At 36.2% G+C, this 15,430-nt stretch overlaps 1 protein-coding gene across 3 annotated transcripts in view; it reads left to right on the forward strand.

The window, feature by feature from the left end:
* The first annotated feature begins 1,276 nt into the window (after nucleotides 1-1,276).
* Nucleotides 1,277-15,430, forward strand: part of AQR (aquarius intron-binding spliceosomal factor) — a 114,221-nt gene continuing 100,067 nt past the window's right edge. The window contains exons 1-4 of one of the 3 annotated variants that reach the window (XM_036842335.1): nucleotides 1,277-1,559; nucleotides 3,954-4,010; nucleotides 6,431-6,471; nucleotides 12,665-12,700. In XM_036842335.1, coding sequence (XP_036698230.1) covers nucleotides 1,485-1,559; nucleotides 3,954-4,010; nucleotides 6,431-6,471; nucleotides 12,665-12,700 — 209 coding nt within the window. In that variant the 5' untranslated portion in view covers nucleotides 1,277-1,484. The remainder of the gene's footprint in view (nucleotides 1,560-3,953; nucleotides 4,011-6,430; nucleotides 6,472-12,664; nucleotides 12,701-15,430) is intronic. The other 2 variants (XM_036842334.1, XM_036842336.1) reach the window with 2 other exon arrangements.

The following is a 15,430-nucleotide window of genomic DNA, read 5'->3' on the forward strand; positions in this document are numbered from 1 at the left end:
CCCTAGAGGCAACCATGTTACCAGTTTCTTGCCTGTGTTCATCCAGGGAAAGTTTACTAGAGGTACATGTTTAATTTATATATGGATTTGGGAGTGGTAGAGGTATGCATTCAAACTCAGTAATAAGAAAACATGCAATTCAATTTAAAAATGGGCAAACAATTTGAATAGAGGCTTCCACAAAGAAGATATATGGATGGCAAATAAGCACATGAACAGACATTCAACATCATTAGTCATTAGGGAAATACAAATTAAAGCTACAGTGAGATATACCACATAGCTATTAAAATGGCTAAAATTAAAGAGACTGACCATATCAAGTGTGGGTGAGAAGGAAGAGGAACTGGAACTCTCATATACTACTGGTGTGAATATAAAATGGCACAACTACTTTGGAAAACAGGCAGTTTCTTAAAAATTTAAACATACACATACCATATGATCCAGCTATTCCACTCCTAGGTATTTACTTAAGAGAAAGGGAAACACATGTCTACATTAAGACATATATACACGAATGCTCTTAGCAGCATTATTTGTAGTAGTCAAAAACTGGAAACAATTCAATGTTCATCCATAGATGAGCAGACTAACAACCTGTAGTGTGTCCATAAAATAGAATACTACTCAGCAATAAAAAGGCACCAACTATTAATACCTGCATCAACATGGATGAATCTCAAAATCATTATGTTGAGTGAAAGAAGAAAGAAAAAAGGTACATACTGTATTATTTTCATATTTATAAAATTCTATAAAAAGGATACTAGTCTATACATCTATAGCGACAGAAAGCAGATCAGTGATTGCCTGAGAATGGGTGGGTAGAAATGGGATAGGGATGGATTGCAAAAGGGACTAGGAAAATTTTAGGAACATTGGATATGCTTATTATTATGACTTTGGTGATGGTTTCACATATGTATGACTATTTTTAAAAAATCAAATTTTACACCCTAAATATGTGCAGTTCATTATATGCTAATTTATATTTCCATGAATCTGTTAAAAAACAGTTAAAATCAAGCCTCGCATTCCCCGTTTAGGTTTTTTTTCACTAATGCTTTTTATAGGGTTGAAAGAAACTCCAAGTCTCCCTTTCCCTCCCTGACCCTACCACAAGAAAACCTTAACCAACACCATCTACCTGGTCACTAAGACATCAATCCGGTCTCCCTGGGTGTTTTCTCTCAGCTTCCCGCTAGGGGGCAGGAGCGGGAGAGGTCGAAGCCCTTGCCTCTCTAGCTCAGAGCCAGCGCTTGCATGCACTTCCGGCCCCGTTCCGTTCCGCTTCTCGAAGAATGTACCAGCTGCGGTGCGCGTATCCTTATGGTCTATAAGTGTTGAGGATATTCTGCTCCGCGGGTTTTTGCGTCTCGGAGTTAGGCAGCCGCAGTCGCTTCTTAGGGGGAAGTGTATTGGGTTCACCGCTGCTCGGAGCGGTCCATTTTTTTCCACTGGAGCGGAAGGAGAGTGCTGCCATGACGGCCCCTGCTCAGCCCAAGAAAATCGTGGCCCCTACGGTGTCCCAGATCAACGCGGAGTTCGTGACTCAGGTGCGCTTGGGCGAGTCTGGTGTGTGTGAAGGGGTGAGGACGCTGAAGCCCCGAGGCCAGGAGGTGGGATTTTTCTTGGGAACGGGAGCACCGAGGAGGCATTCGTTTGTCAGTTCATACACTCAAGTCTTTTTACTAAAGAGTACGTGCTGTGTGCCAGCAACTGTGCTAGCTGTTGGGGAGACCGTGATGAAAGAGGCTCTGCCCTGAGGAGTTCATGTTCCAGGGGAGACAGACACGTGAAAAGAAAGCTATTATGCGAGCTTTGCTGTGTTAAGAGTTCGTTGCAGGAGCGATGGATTCACAGAAGGAACACCCCAGTCACCTGAGACGGGCAAGAAGGTTTCATAGCAGAGGTGATACTGAACTGAGGGTCGAAGGAGGGATAGGCTTATTCTTAGCCTTAGAGCAACCTAGATCTTTGAAAGGAATGGTGAGAATCTGACAAGACACCTGCTCCAAATACATGCATCTACGAAGAAAGCAATCCCGTGGTCGGAGAGCGTTCATTTAAAACCTGTTTATTGTGTTGCATGGTGAACCGCGGTTGGCTTTGAATGGGGAAACATAGCCCTGTAGCGCTCAGCAACTTTCCTAATCCTTATTTGTTGCTTTGGGTGTTGGATAAGAGTGCAAGTAGCTCTATGCAGAACTTATTACTCACTTGCTTCTTTCTTCTCTGTGCCCTGTTTCAGCAGATTTGCCAAGGCAGAAGCATAAGAGTCATTTTGAATCCTTCCTTAAAGAGTTCTAATTGCCCTTAGGATAATGACTGGAATCATTCACCTTGTTTTGTGATCTGGCCCATGCTTATATCCAGTTTCCTCTCTTTTTTTCTCCTTTTCTTAGCCATACTGAACTGCATTTATTTGTGCCATGCAATCTTTCACCTCCTGGCACCTCCTTTCAACATTGTTCCCTCTACTTCATTTTTTCCCCTACCTTTTCTTATATGGTTAATTCATTGTCATCCATCTGCATTAATTTGGAGAGGTTTTTCTGGACAAGTTAGACTAGAACTCCCTTTTCCCATATGCTTGAATTTTTGTGGTAAAAGTTATTAGTTTCCTCCCCTCAGGGAGCTTACATTTTAGAGGGATGAGTGAGACAAATGAACAGTGTCGTTTCAGACAGTGATTATTGCTATCAGGAAAATGAAACGGCATTGTGGCAGACTGGGTGGGGTTTATGAAGAGCAGTCAGGAGAGTCCTGACTAAGACCCGAATGAGCTAAGACCTGAATGCAAAAGCTAAGACCTGAATGCAAAAAAGGAGCCAGTCTGGGGAAGAGCAGGGAAACAGTCCAGGGAGTAGCAAGTGGAAATGCCTTATGGTGTGTATGTAAAGAAGCCAGGAGAGCGAACTTAAGAAGTAAGAGGGAGGATGGTATGAGATGAGGACAGAGAGTATGTAGGGATCCTACCATTTCCCTGCCCCTCCTCCTCCATTATTTCTGAGTACCTGGCACACCTGACCAGAGAAGGGGCTTTTTAATTATTATTGAATGAGTGAGATGTAGAGGTTAAAATTTAGTTTTAAGAAGATCAGATATCTGAACTCTGTGATCTCACTTTTTTAAATGATGGTTAGCATTTTTTAGCAATAACATATTTTTAAATTAAGGTATGTACATTGTTTTTTTTAAGACATAGTGCTATTGCCACTTAATAGACTACAGTATAGTGTAAATTATAACTTTTATATGTACTGGGAAACCAAAAAATTCATGTGACTTGCTTTATTGAGGTAGTCGCTTTATTGTGGTGGTCTGGAACCAAACCTGCAATATCTCTGAGGTGCCCCTGTATATGTATTTAAATTCACATTTTTCAGGTAAAACCTGCTTTGCTGAAATCTAACATACTGACTCTTTTATTCTTGGTAATAACCCACTGATAAACTACAATTTTTTTTAGGTTTTGTTTAGGTGTGCCTGAGTGTGTACTAATCACTTAAAGATTATTGTTTTGCAAATCAACATTCCTGAGGATTTTGAATCTGTTTTTTAGTACTGGCTCACCTGTTAACTAATTGTAGTCTAGGGCAGCTCATTTAATCTTTCTAGACCTGGGTTTCATTAGCTCTATGCTGAAGATGTTTGACTGTGGTTATTAACTTCACCCTATTGTTTCCATAGGAGTAGTTTAAAAAGTACATAGTGGCAGGGTGCCATGCAGGGCATTACTGGCATTCAGTGGTTTGGGCCCAAAGATGCTAACTGGTCTGCAAGCCCATATAGTCCCCTTAATAGGTAAATTACTCTATCGCCTCGCCCTGTGCCAGTAGCGCCCTGTTAAGAAACAGCTTGTCACTGAATGATCTCAGTCTGTTAGGGGTATGAATCTACAGTGGTATGAATCTATGACTTACTGTTTATACTGTTTACTTTTGCAGTTAGCATGTAAATACTGGGCTCCCCACATCAAGAAAAAATCACCTTTTGATATAAAGGTAAGTATTTTTGGTTTGCCACATCCCTTTTGAATAGGTATGCTCTTTGTATCTTTTTCAAGAGCTAATTCGACAGAAGCTCTTTATAATTTTTTTAAAAGTCAAAATGAATGGTTTTCTAAACTAATAATTACTCATAATAGAAAATTTGGAAAATACAGAAGCTACACATAAGAAAATAAAAATAACTACCCAGAGATAACCTCTACTATCATTTGTTTTATTTCCTTTAAGCTTTTTAAAAAATGTGTGTGGATTTTGCTATTTATAGATTCTTAGATTGTTCTGATTTATCATTATTAGGTGATCATGTAATGAATATCTTTGTAAATACACATCAGTTTTCCTACAGTTTTTTTGACAGTTCATCTAGGATAAAATCTATTGTTTTCTCTTTTAGTTTTAGGCTGATGAACTGAAATAAAGATCTGTAATAATGGTGGAAGAGGTGGGAGTTGTTTAGAGAATTAGATGACTGAGGGCCAATCATATTCAATTAGGGAAGGGACTTAGGATTCAGGTGACACAATTTAGAGTAAACGAAAGGCAGAATTCCTAATGGAGGATTAATTCTCATTGACATAGGTTCTTAAAGAGAGGTCTTATAGAGCTAACATATGCATACCATTTAACAAGTAGTGAAGACTCACTTTAAGTTTGCCATTGTCAATTGAATTGTGATACTCTAGGCACTCTTATTAAAACTGAACTTAATCCCAAACTTCTCACATTATTTGAGCTTAAATGTTTTATTTATAAATAAATTTTTGTTTTGCCAGCAATCCCATTTTATTCATCAGGAGGATATTCATAAACTTGATATACATTAATTACTCTTAATTATCAACCAGGTTGCTTTATCTTACTATATGCTGTTTGTGTATGTTTGTGCTTGTATATGTTGGGTCTGGGGGTTTCTAGGGTTATTTTTCATTAATAACAAAAATATCTTTACGACACTACTAGATTGAGTTGAACTTAATTAGATCAAGTTTTTTTTTTTTTTTTTTTTTTAAATTATTTATTTATTTATTTATTTATGGCTGTGTTGGGTCTTCGTTTCTGTGCGAGGGCTTTCTCCAGTTGCGGCAAGCGGGGTCCACTCTTCATCACGGTGCGCGGGCCTCTCACTATCGCGGCCTCTCTTGTTGCGGAGCACAGGCTCCAGATGCGCAGGCTCAGTAGTTGTGGCTCACGGGCTTAGTCGCTCCGCGGCATGTGGGATCTTCCCAGACCAGGGCTCGAACCCGTGTCCCCTGCATTGGCAGGCAGATTCTCAACCACTGCGCCACCAGGGAAGCCCAGATCAAGGTTTTTAGAAATTAAATTTATATTCAGATCATTTTAGTTAATACTAGATGAAGCTATGTATGCCTGTTTAGAAGAATTTTATTATAAGTTGGTATTTAAAGAAGATTATACCCTTCATTTTATTATTTAATTTGGATTTTGATAAACAGAAAAGCAATGACAGAAAATTTCATACAAATTTAAGACTTGCTTGCCTCATTGTCTTCCTCCCTTTACCACCCACAAACATTTATTTGAGAAATATACTTTGAACAGTTAAAAGACATAGTTGCCATAAAATAATATTATACCATGTTAAAGTACTTCATAATTTTAGAGTAAGTTTTTTTTTTAACTACTCTTGTCACTAGCACTACTATTACTTCTGCTACTGATAACTGTTATTAAAGGCTTACCATGTGCCAGGACCTGTACTGAATTCTTTACATGTGTTGTCTTATAGCAACCCCATGGGGTACTTCTTATTATTAGATTCTTTTTGTATACTGGGAAACTGAGCCTTAGAGCAGTCATGCATTTGCAAAGGTTGTAGTCTTCAGCAGTAAAGGTGGATGGTTTGAACCAGGCTTCCAACCCCAGAACCAGAATTCTTATGTATTATACCATCCTACCCACCCTAACCCAAGTAAATGGAAATTCTGAGGTTTTATCATATGTGCTTGGAAAACAGGATGTAATGATTAGCATTTGCTTCTGTTATGTCTTTGCACTTTCAATTTACTTTCTGGTTTTTGAAAGCACTTAACTTAGGTGGAGCCTGATAACATTTATATACTTTGTTAAGTTTTAAAAAATATCCTGATCTTGTGAATTTTTATTTTCCCTAGAAATGAAATAAATACATCATTTTAATAATTATTTCTAGAATTATTTTTATTTAGATATATTTTATTATTTATTTTTTTCTACTACTTTGCTTTCTGTTATTTTACATTTTGAGGGATATAATGGGATTATAAAAAATCTCTTAAGTATTACTTCAATAGCAGTGATATTTGATAGCTTTCCTAAACTACCTTGTTTTGTGTAATCTCAGTAATTGAAAACTCTCAATTTAGAGTCTGAAAAAAAGTTATTTGAGATATTAAACATTTTTATATTTTTAACAGGTGATTGAAGATATATATGAGAAAGAAATTGTCAAATCAAGGTAGGAATGAGTTTAATTTTCATACATAGGAAGTAGATGGGACTAACTTGGATCTCATCTGAACTTCTAAACTAAATGTAATCATAAACTTGGAACTTTCCTTCCTTTTTTTGATTTGGTCATCAAGGAGATGGTGACTAGAAAAACTATATCTAGCTGCTGAAGAGGCGTAAGATATTTTTTTGCCTTTTAATTTTTGGCTCAGATTAGAGGGATTAAGTTCTTAAGGGTTTATTTTGTTTTTGAAGGAATGTGAGGAAGAGTAAATATGGAGATTTTAAAATTTCAGTTCAACTAATACTAATTTTATTTTCTGATAAATCTTTTTGAAAGATTATTTAAAAATTGGAAAAGTAAAATATACATGATAATAATTAAATACAAAATAATAAATTATGTATTTTGTACATAATGTACAAACTATATATATAATAAAAAATAAAAATTATTTTGAACAGTACACAGAAAGGGTAAGTTTCAGTACATCTTCTTCCCTGTCCCTTAACTCTCAGTTTCTTTATTTATGTATACATCTGTTCCAGTTCCCTACCCCTTAGATTTTTTTTTTAAACAGCAAAGAGTTTATACTCTACATACCATTCTGCATCATGACTTTTTTTTTTAAACAATGTGTCTTGGGCATATTTCCATATCTGCACCTGTAGACATATATGCCCAATGAGTATTTTAAAAGGTAACTTTTAATATGAAATAGGAACATTTGTGTTATGAATGTCATAGACCTTATAAAATCTCAGATTTTATTTTTTTCATGTGTTTGAGTCTTAGGAGGTAAATTTTACTAAATATTGTAAAGGCAGTGTCAAAATAAGAGGCCAGTTGTTTTTTTAAAATTTTTATTTATTTATTTATTTATGTTTGGCTGCGTTGGGTCTTCGTTGCTGTGTGCGGGCTTTCTCCAGTTGTGGCGAGCGGGGGCTGCTCTCCGTTGCAGTGCTCAGGCTTCTCATTGCGGTGGCTTCTTTTGTTGTGGAGCACCGGCTCTAGGCTCGCAGGCTTCAGAAGTTGTGGCACGTGGGCTCAGTAGTTGTGGCTCCCAGGCTCTAGAGCACAGGCTCAGTAGTTGTGGCGCACAGGCTTAGTTGCTCCACGGCATGTGGGATCTTCCCGGATCAGGGCTCGAACCTGTGTCCCCTGCATTGGCAGGCAGATTCTTAACCACCAGACCACCAGGGAAGTCCCTGTGCAAACTATTTTAAGAAACAAGTTTTCAGGCAAGATGAAGACAAGAAGAATCTAAGAATGCAAACAACATAAGTAAAAGCACTTAAAAATAAAAGACTATTTTACTGACATTGATGATTAATGTAAGCATGTGGGATCTTCCCAGACCAGGGCTCGAACCCATGCCCCTGCATTGGCAGGCAGATTCTTAACCACTGCGCCACCAGGGAAGTCCTCTAGTTGTTTTGTTTTAGCAATCGATTCTTGAGCCTGTAGAAGTAGGTAGGGCCAAAGACCATATTAAGGTTTGTTTGTTTGTTTGTTTTAAATTTGAAGAGAAATAGGAAACCAGTGAAGCATGATGGTGGTATTTTAAAATTTTGGAGAGAGCAAGAGGCAGGAAATTAGTTAGGTGAACATTGTTGTAGTCAGATTGAAGATAATGATGGATGGCACGGACTGGCTTGGAAAGTTGAGATAGAGAGGAGTTACCAATCTGAGAGAGAGAGAAGTGGTTGGTGGTTGGATGTGGTGAACGCAGGAAGGGAGGAATCAAGGATGACTCCAAAATTTTTGGCAAAGGTTCTCAGGTGATTTGGTGCCATTACTGACTTTTGCTGTTGTTGGTGGTGGTGGGATTGGGTGTAGATCAGTAGTCACCTTTGGAAATGTTGAATTCTAGCCACTAAAGAGCTATAGAGAGAGATGTAGAATAAGCAGTTGGGTATTTAAGTGTAGAGTTCTGAAGAGAGGACTGGGTTGAGCCTACTTTGTATCAACCACCATTTCAATGCTAAGCGTGCATCAGTGAACATGGCAGATGAAGCCTCTACTCATGAAGCTGTGTTCTAATTCTTATCTAGACAGACAAAATATATACATATATATACAGTATCAGCAGGTAGTAAGTGCTATGAATTAAAGTGGGATTAGGGTATAGCGACAGGACTGCTATTTTAGATTGATGATCAGGCAAAGATCCTCTCTTAGAGTGAAGTAAGTCAGAAAGAGAAAAACAAATATCGTACATTAACACACATATGTGGAATCTAGAAAAATGGTGCAGATAAACGTATTTGCAAAGCAGAAATAGAGACACGTAGAGAACAAATGTACCGACACCAAGGGGAGAAAGCAGGGGTGGGATGAATTGGGAGATTGGGATTGACATATATACACTACTGTGTATAAAATAGATAACTAATGAGAACAGAATGTGTAGTACAAGGAGCTCTACTCAGTGCTCTGTGGTGACCTAAATGGGAAGGAAATCCAAAAAGAAGGGGATATATGTATATGTATAGCTGATTCACTTTGCTGTACAGCAGAAACTAACACAACATTGTAAAGCAACTGTACTCCAATAAAAGAAGAAAAAGATATCACATTTGAGCAGATATGTAACATATGACTTGTTGGTGTGAGTGTGGGTATGGAGGAAATTGCCTGAGGAAAGGTAACTGAAGATGAGTGGGTAGATAAATTCTAGGACCCTTTTTTATTATATATTAAGGATATACCAATCTGGAATTTACCTTGAACCTTCAGAACTAGTTCTCTGCCTCTTTGTAGAACAGGGTTTCACTCCAATGGATTGCTTAGGGTTTTTGGGGTTTTTTATTTAAACCTTTGCTACTAATATTGCTTCCTTGAGTATAATTTTTATATAATTAACAACTAAAAGCTGCTGGCGACTTTTAAGTTACGTAGACTTGGCTAAGTCATTTTTAATTGCTGAAAGTAGTAACAGTCGTTGGCGGGGCTCCCTGAATCTTATCACGGCACTCTTAACAGCCATATTCTCATCTTGTACACATTTAAACACTTGAATAAAAGTGAACTGATTGCATTTTGCCCCCAAATCTCTAAGTTCAAAAAAGTTAAATAATGCACCTGTGTAGCACAAAAACTGTAGTGTATATTTAAAAATTTAAATGACCATTTTTTTTTTAGACTAGTGCCTTGTGGAAGCTGTTTTGCAGAGTTATATGCTCGTAGCTTCTTCATTATTGGGGAATGGCTTAATGTAAGATTTATTAACTTGTTTGTAGGCTATCAAGATGGGCAGTTTATAGCCATAAGGCACTCTTAATATGATACATTAAGGTTCTTATAATATACATTTTTTTGTACATCATCCCTATTTCCCTAGGAGGCATCTGGGAATTAAATCAATCAGTTCTTATATTCTTATGGTATAAATGATCACTTCTAGAATCTTAAAATTAGATAGATCTTAAAATACCATACCATATTGTTCAATCCCCATTGTAGTATGTGGTATATTACACAAAAGATTCATATTTGCTATCCTTACCATTATCAGATTTGGTGAATTTGATGAATTTGTCTTAATGTATTTTTATCTGTTTGATTTTAAAATATTTAAAGTAACAGTAATTGTCATTTCTGGAGTGCTTACTATGTGCCAGATTCTGATCTCAGCACATTGCATAGAGCAGCGTATTTATCCTCACAACAATTCTGTGATAGTTACTGTTATCCTCATTTTATGGATGATGAAACTGAGATATAGAGAGATTAAGTAACTAGCCCAAGGTATTTTACCATAGATACAGACAGCGCCAGGTTGTTAAATCCTTGTTCTCTGGCTCTTATCCAATACTCTGTTCTTAAATAGGACAGGGTCCATTTGCCCTTTAGGACTCTCTTAACCCACACACTTTGGTATGATTATTAATCCTGTTAATCCATCCAAGTGATTTTTATACTGAAAGAAAAAAAAGGGATGACTTTTAGAGCAATTTACTTTTGCCAGTGTTTATATTTCTTTTTATTAAAAATGTTTAAACCTCTTTACTATGAAATTAACAGAAAGCACATAAAATGTACAGAAACATTTAGCCTTCTGAATTTTTACCACCACTGAGGTAAAAAAAACCAACCTTTTGGCATCCCACAAACCCTTATGTGCCCTTTGCTTTACCATTTAAATATGTAAGTATGCAAACGTGAACACTATAGTTTAGTTTTGCTTGGTTTTAAACTTTAAATAAATGGAATCACATGGTATGTACTCTTTTATGGCTGGCTTCCTTTGTTCACAATTATTATTTGATTTTTTAATCATCTATTTAACAATAAATCTGGAGTAGGTAGTTCAGAAGTTCATAATGTGAGGGTCTTTGTCAGCCTTTTAACAAACTTTCTGGCTTTCCCTATGTGGTTGCAAAGGGGCTGCCACAGCTCCAGACCTCATGTTTTCACACAACCATATCCCAAGAGAGATAGCAGAGGGCAATTATAGCAGCAAAAAAACCCCCCTTTGCCTACCCCTCCCCACTCTTTTTTTTTTTTTCTTCAATCAAATTTAATCATCCAGTTAACAATACAGTTAATAGGCCCAGTGTATTGTACATAAATTATCCAGCTTTGGGAGGAGTTAATGAAATGCATGTTAAACCCTTGACCAGAGTCAGGCTTTACAAAGCATGCTCTCAGTAAATATTGGTAACTTAATAAAATAACCGTCCCCAAATCCTTTATTTATATTTCTCATTATTTCTTATAACTTTTCATCCTTATCTTTAAAGATTTTCTGGCATAATATCTAGTCTCTAGACCCATTTTTATATCTTATATGTATACCTTTAGTTAAGTTCTTTATCTGTCTCAGGAAGTTTACTGGCAGAAGTGTAAAACCCCCAATTTAATGAATACCACCAAGATCGCTATAAGAGAAGTTGAGTGTTTTTGCATTATCTTGCCCCATCAAAACTGATTTTTCACTTGTCCAGTCATCCATAGGAAAAAAAAATTGACCACTTCACCTCTTTTGTACATGAGGAAACTGGGTCCCAGGGTGTTTAAAGATGTTGCCAAGGTAACACTAAATCATGACTAGAATACTGATCTATCTCGTGAGCCAAGATTTTCTTTCTTTCATCAGTGAGGTCCTATATGTGGCTGAAGAAATGAAGGGTGCAGGTATTTGCATAGCAGGCCCTGAATTCTGTTGTCCAACACACATATAAAGTGAAATGCCTGCAGCTGGAGATCTAGAGTGTACCACACAAGCTCTTGTATCCTCTCAGTGGCTTGGCTGGCTGTAGAAGCCAGTGCCTTGGCAGTGTTCTGTCTTTGTGCTATTGCACAGTTAAATCCTTCATTTCATTCTCACTAAAGTTCTCTGACATTGCTTGCTCAGTGAAACTATTTAAGAGATCAGAAATCAGTGGAATAGGATTTTGACAGGATAATGGTCTCTTGGGGTATTATAAATTTATAATGCATACTCATTTAATTTTCAAAGCTGGAGGCTAATATCCAGTGGCATGGTTCTGGTCTGGCTACTTTATTTTCAATATACAAAATGATAAAACTAAATTAGTGGACGTTTGAACCTACCTTTGGAAGGATACCCTGTAACTACTGCATCATTTATCCATATAAAACAAAACACTCTGATTTTTAAAGTGTATAAAGAGATATCTGATATTCCCGCCACAATTTTCTAATATTTTAAACTTAATGTCAAGGCTACAGAAGCCTGATTCCCATGTTTGTGATATAGATACATGTGTCCCTTGTGCTTATAGGAGGGCATGACTTCAGCAGAATGTTTTCATTTGATTATTAAATGGAAGAATGTTAGTCAGTGCTTAAGAAATTGAGACAGGCTAGCTTTTGGCAGTTGTGATCTAATATTATGAATATTGATGAGCACTTGTGTTTTGATTAAAATTACTTGGCTTATTAATCTATGTGTTGTATCCTCGTATGTCATGGTGCTGATTGTGTTTGTTATATGGGTAGGATATAAGTAACTGTTCTTAGACAGTTTATAAAAGTAAAATAAACTATCTGAAACAAAATACAAACAAAAAATAAAAAGAAAATTTGCTTTTTTCAATGCATAAATAAATATAATTATTCTGATATGTGAGTCAGTATTAAAACAAGATTCCAAAATACATCTGCATTAGTAACTCAGAAATGTTTATTTTCTCTATTTAAATATTTTTACTATTTATTTTTATATTTTTAGGTTTGCCATCAGAAAGATAATGCTCTTGGAATTTAGGTGAGTTTAAAGGCTTTACTTGATGAAGTTAAAGATGACAGTGTGACTTAACTTTTAGCTAAGTTTTCTGTACATTTCTGTGAGTGGATAAGAAAATAATTATAAATTTTAAAAGATTTATATTTTTGTGATTGGCTTTTTTTTGGAATACGTGTATGATAGCCTTTGTTTTCAAAGATGATGTTCCATTATTAGTGTAACTTGTATTTTGAGTTGTTGTTCACTAATTAAGATAGTGTGTGCCGAGCAATTTCTGAACTCTTCTTTGGTTCCTCTAGTGATAATGGGAGTAAATTGGAATGCATTCTGTAGCCATTTTTTCCTTCCAGGCTAACTTGTTATTACTAAGCCAGCATTGTTCTGACCTAAGCCACTGATAAATATTTCAGACAGAAGAGAATATATAATTTTTAGGTTACAATTTAGATTATATTACAACCAGGTGTTGCCAGTAGGCTGGAAGTAAAAGCCAAGGTTGCTGTTGATGATAGTAGTATCTGCCATTTATTGAGCTTTGTGCTAGGCACATTGTCAAACATTTTACATACAGAGCACTCACAGAAACCCTGCAAAGTCAGTATTATACTCTCCACTTAGTGAAGGAAGAAACTGAGGTCAGAGCAGTTATTTGTTAAAGATAATGCATTTAAGTAATTGGCAGAGCTGGGATGCCAATATCTGATGCCAAAGCTCATGGTTTTTCCACTTCTCCACACTTCTTGAGGTCTAGTCTGCATCAGAAGTCAGTCTCTATTAACAACTGTTTCTCCCTACATACACTGATATGATCCTCACAAAAAATGTCATGATGTAGGTGTTCTTATTATTTTTACAGAGAGAAATTGAAGTTTATAGCTATGAATTAACTTGTAAGTAGACTCCTACTATATCCTAAGAACTGTATTGTCACTGAATACTTGATCTCATTTAATCCTCATAATAATCCCAGTAAGAGCTTCCTTATTTTATAGAGAGCACTGAGGCTAGAAATTGGGTCCATCTGGCCCTTAGATTAATATGCCCTTTTCATCATATCATGCCATCTTTCAGAAGAAAAGTAAATAAAAATCAAGAGGATGCTGATATATGATTAGGATAAAACCAGAATTCTATGGTCCTGGCAAATATCAGATACTAAGAGAATTGCAGGAACTGAAGGAGAAAGCAGCAGAACATATTGAAGGCACCAGTGACAGTGAAAGATTTTTAATAACTGAAAAAGGGGGTTGTTACCTTCCAGGAACTTTTTTTTTTTTTTTTTTTTAGGAACTTTTATGTATAATAATTTCTGGGTGAGAATGCCATTTTCTCTGTGCCAGCCTCCAGACATAATGAGTCTCAAGTTTGTAGTAGAGATAATTGATGGTCTCTTGCTAGAGTGGAAAGTGAGATGGCATGGAGGAGGTGCCTGGGTACAGGAGAGTGATGAAATCAAATCTTTGATGAAATGTGTCAGAGGGACATGTTATTATATAGATTACATTTGCTGCGATTGCCAAAATAGAATCAAGGAATTATTGAACAGTCCTTAAGTTTGGGTTAAAGAGATGTAGTTTGGAGTCAGGTGTGTATCATCTGTATATCATGGAGATAACTGCATCATCTTGGGCAAATCATTGACTCTAATATTCTCAGATTCATCATCTGAAAAATGTAAAGAATAGGTTTGGAGTTTGCTGTGTAGTCAGATAATACCCAAGACATTACTGTTAAAAACTGTGGCAAGCCAATGATATCTGTGGGGCATCTGGCAGGAACAAATATAAAGATACTCTGAAAGGATATATATTCCAACTATACTGCAAAAAAAATCCTATAGCTAAAACCCTGGTAAAGATGAGTTCAAACTCCCAATTACAAAGGACATTAAAGCAAGATTTAGTTGAGACAATAAAGAATAGAATTAGATATCCCCCAGAAAATCCCAGGTAATTATATAATTAATACACACTATCAAATCATGTTTGAAATTCTTATAGGCATAAAAGAACACATAGAATATGTGAACAAGAAACAGGACACTAAAGATGGACAGTTTGGGGGAAAATGAAAATAAAAATCATTGAAATTACAAAACTCAATGGGCAAATTAAATAGATTAGACACAGCTAAAGAGGAAATTAGTGAATAGGGGTTTAGATCTGAGGAAATTAACAAATAATTAGCAAAGAGAAATAGAGATGGAAAGTATACAAGGCAATTAAGATATCTAGATGCTAGAATGAGAAGATCCATTAGGAGTTTCAGAAGAGATTTAGAGAGAATGAGGGAGTATCGTTTTAGAAGAGATGATGGTTAAGAATTTTCTACAGTTGAAACATATGAGTCTTTTAGATTCAGGAAGTATATATAGCAAATTGTGAACAGAGCAACAGTGACAGGGTAAAGATCTTAAAATCTGCTGGAGAAAAAAAGACAGATTACTCAAAGAGGAAGAAGAACAAATTGATTGTAGACTTCTCAATTGTAATGACAGAGAAGATAGTAGTATGAGACTAGTACATAGAAAAAAATTAGAACTATCAGCCTAGAAAGAATTCTATCACCAGCTAAACTGCCATGAAATGAAGAGATTTCAGACAGATTCACACTAACAGACTTGGTAATGGAAGTTCTAAAGGGCATAATTCAGGAAAAAATTTAAGCTTATAAGAAAGGAATGATACAAAGTTTCATGCATTTTATTTATGAAAGAGTAGTCTCTAACTTGGAGCCTTTTGGCCATTGTTT

Source organism: Balaenoptera musculus, chromosome 2 (assembly GCF_009873245.2).
Source record: "Balaenoptera musculus isolate JJ_BM4_2016_0621 chromosome 2, mBalMus1.pri.v3, whole genome shotgun sequence".
Taxonomy (NCBI): Eukaryota; Metazoa; Chordata; class Mammalia; order Artiodactyla; family Balaenopteridae; genus Balaenoptera; species Balaenoptera musculus.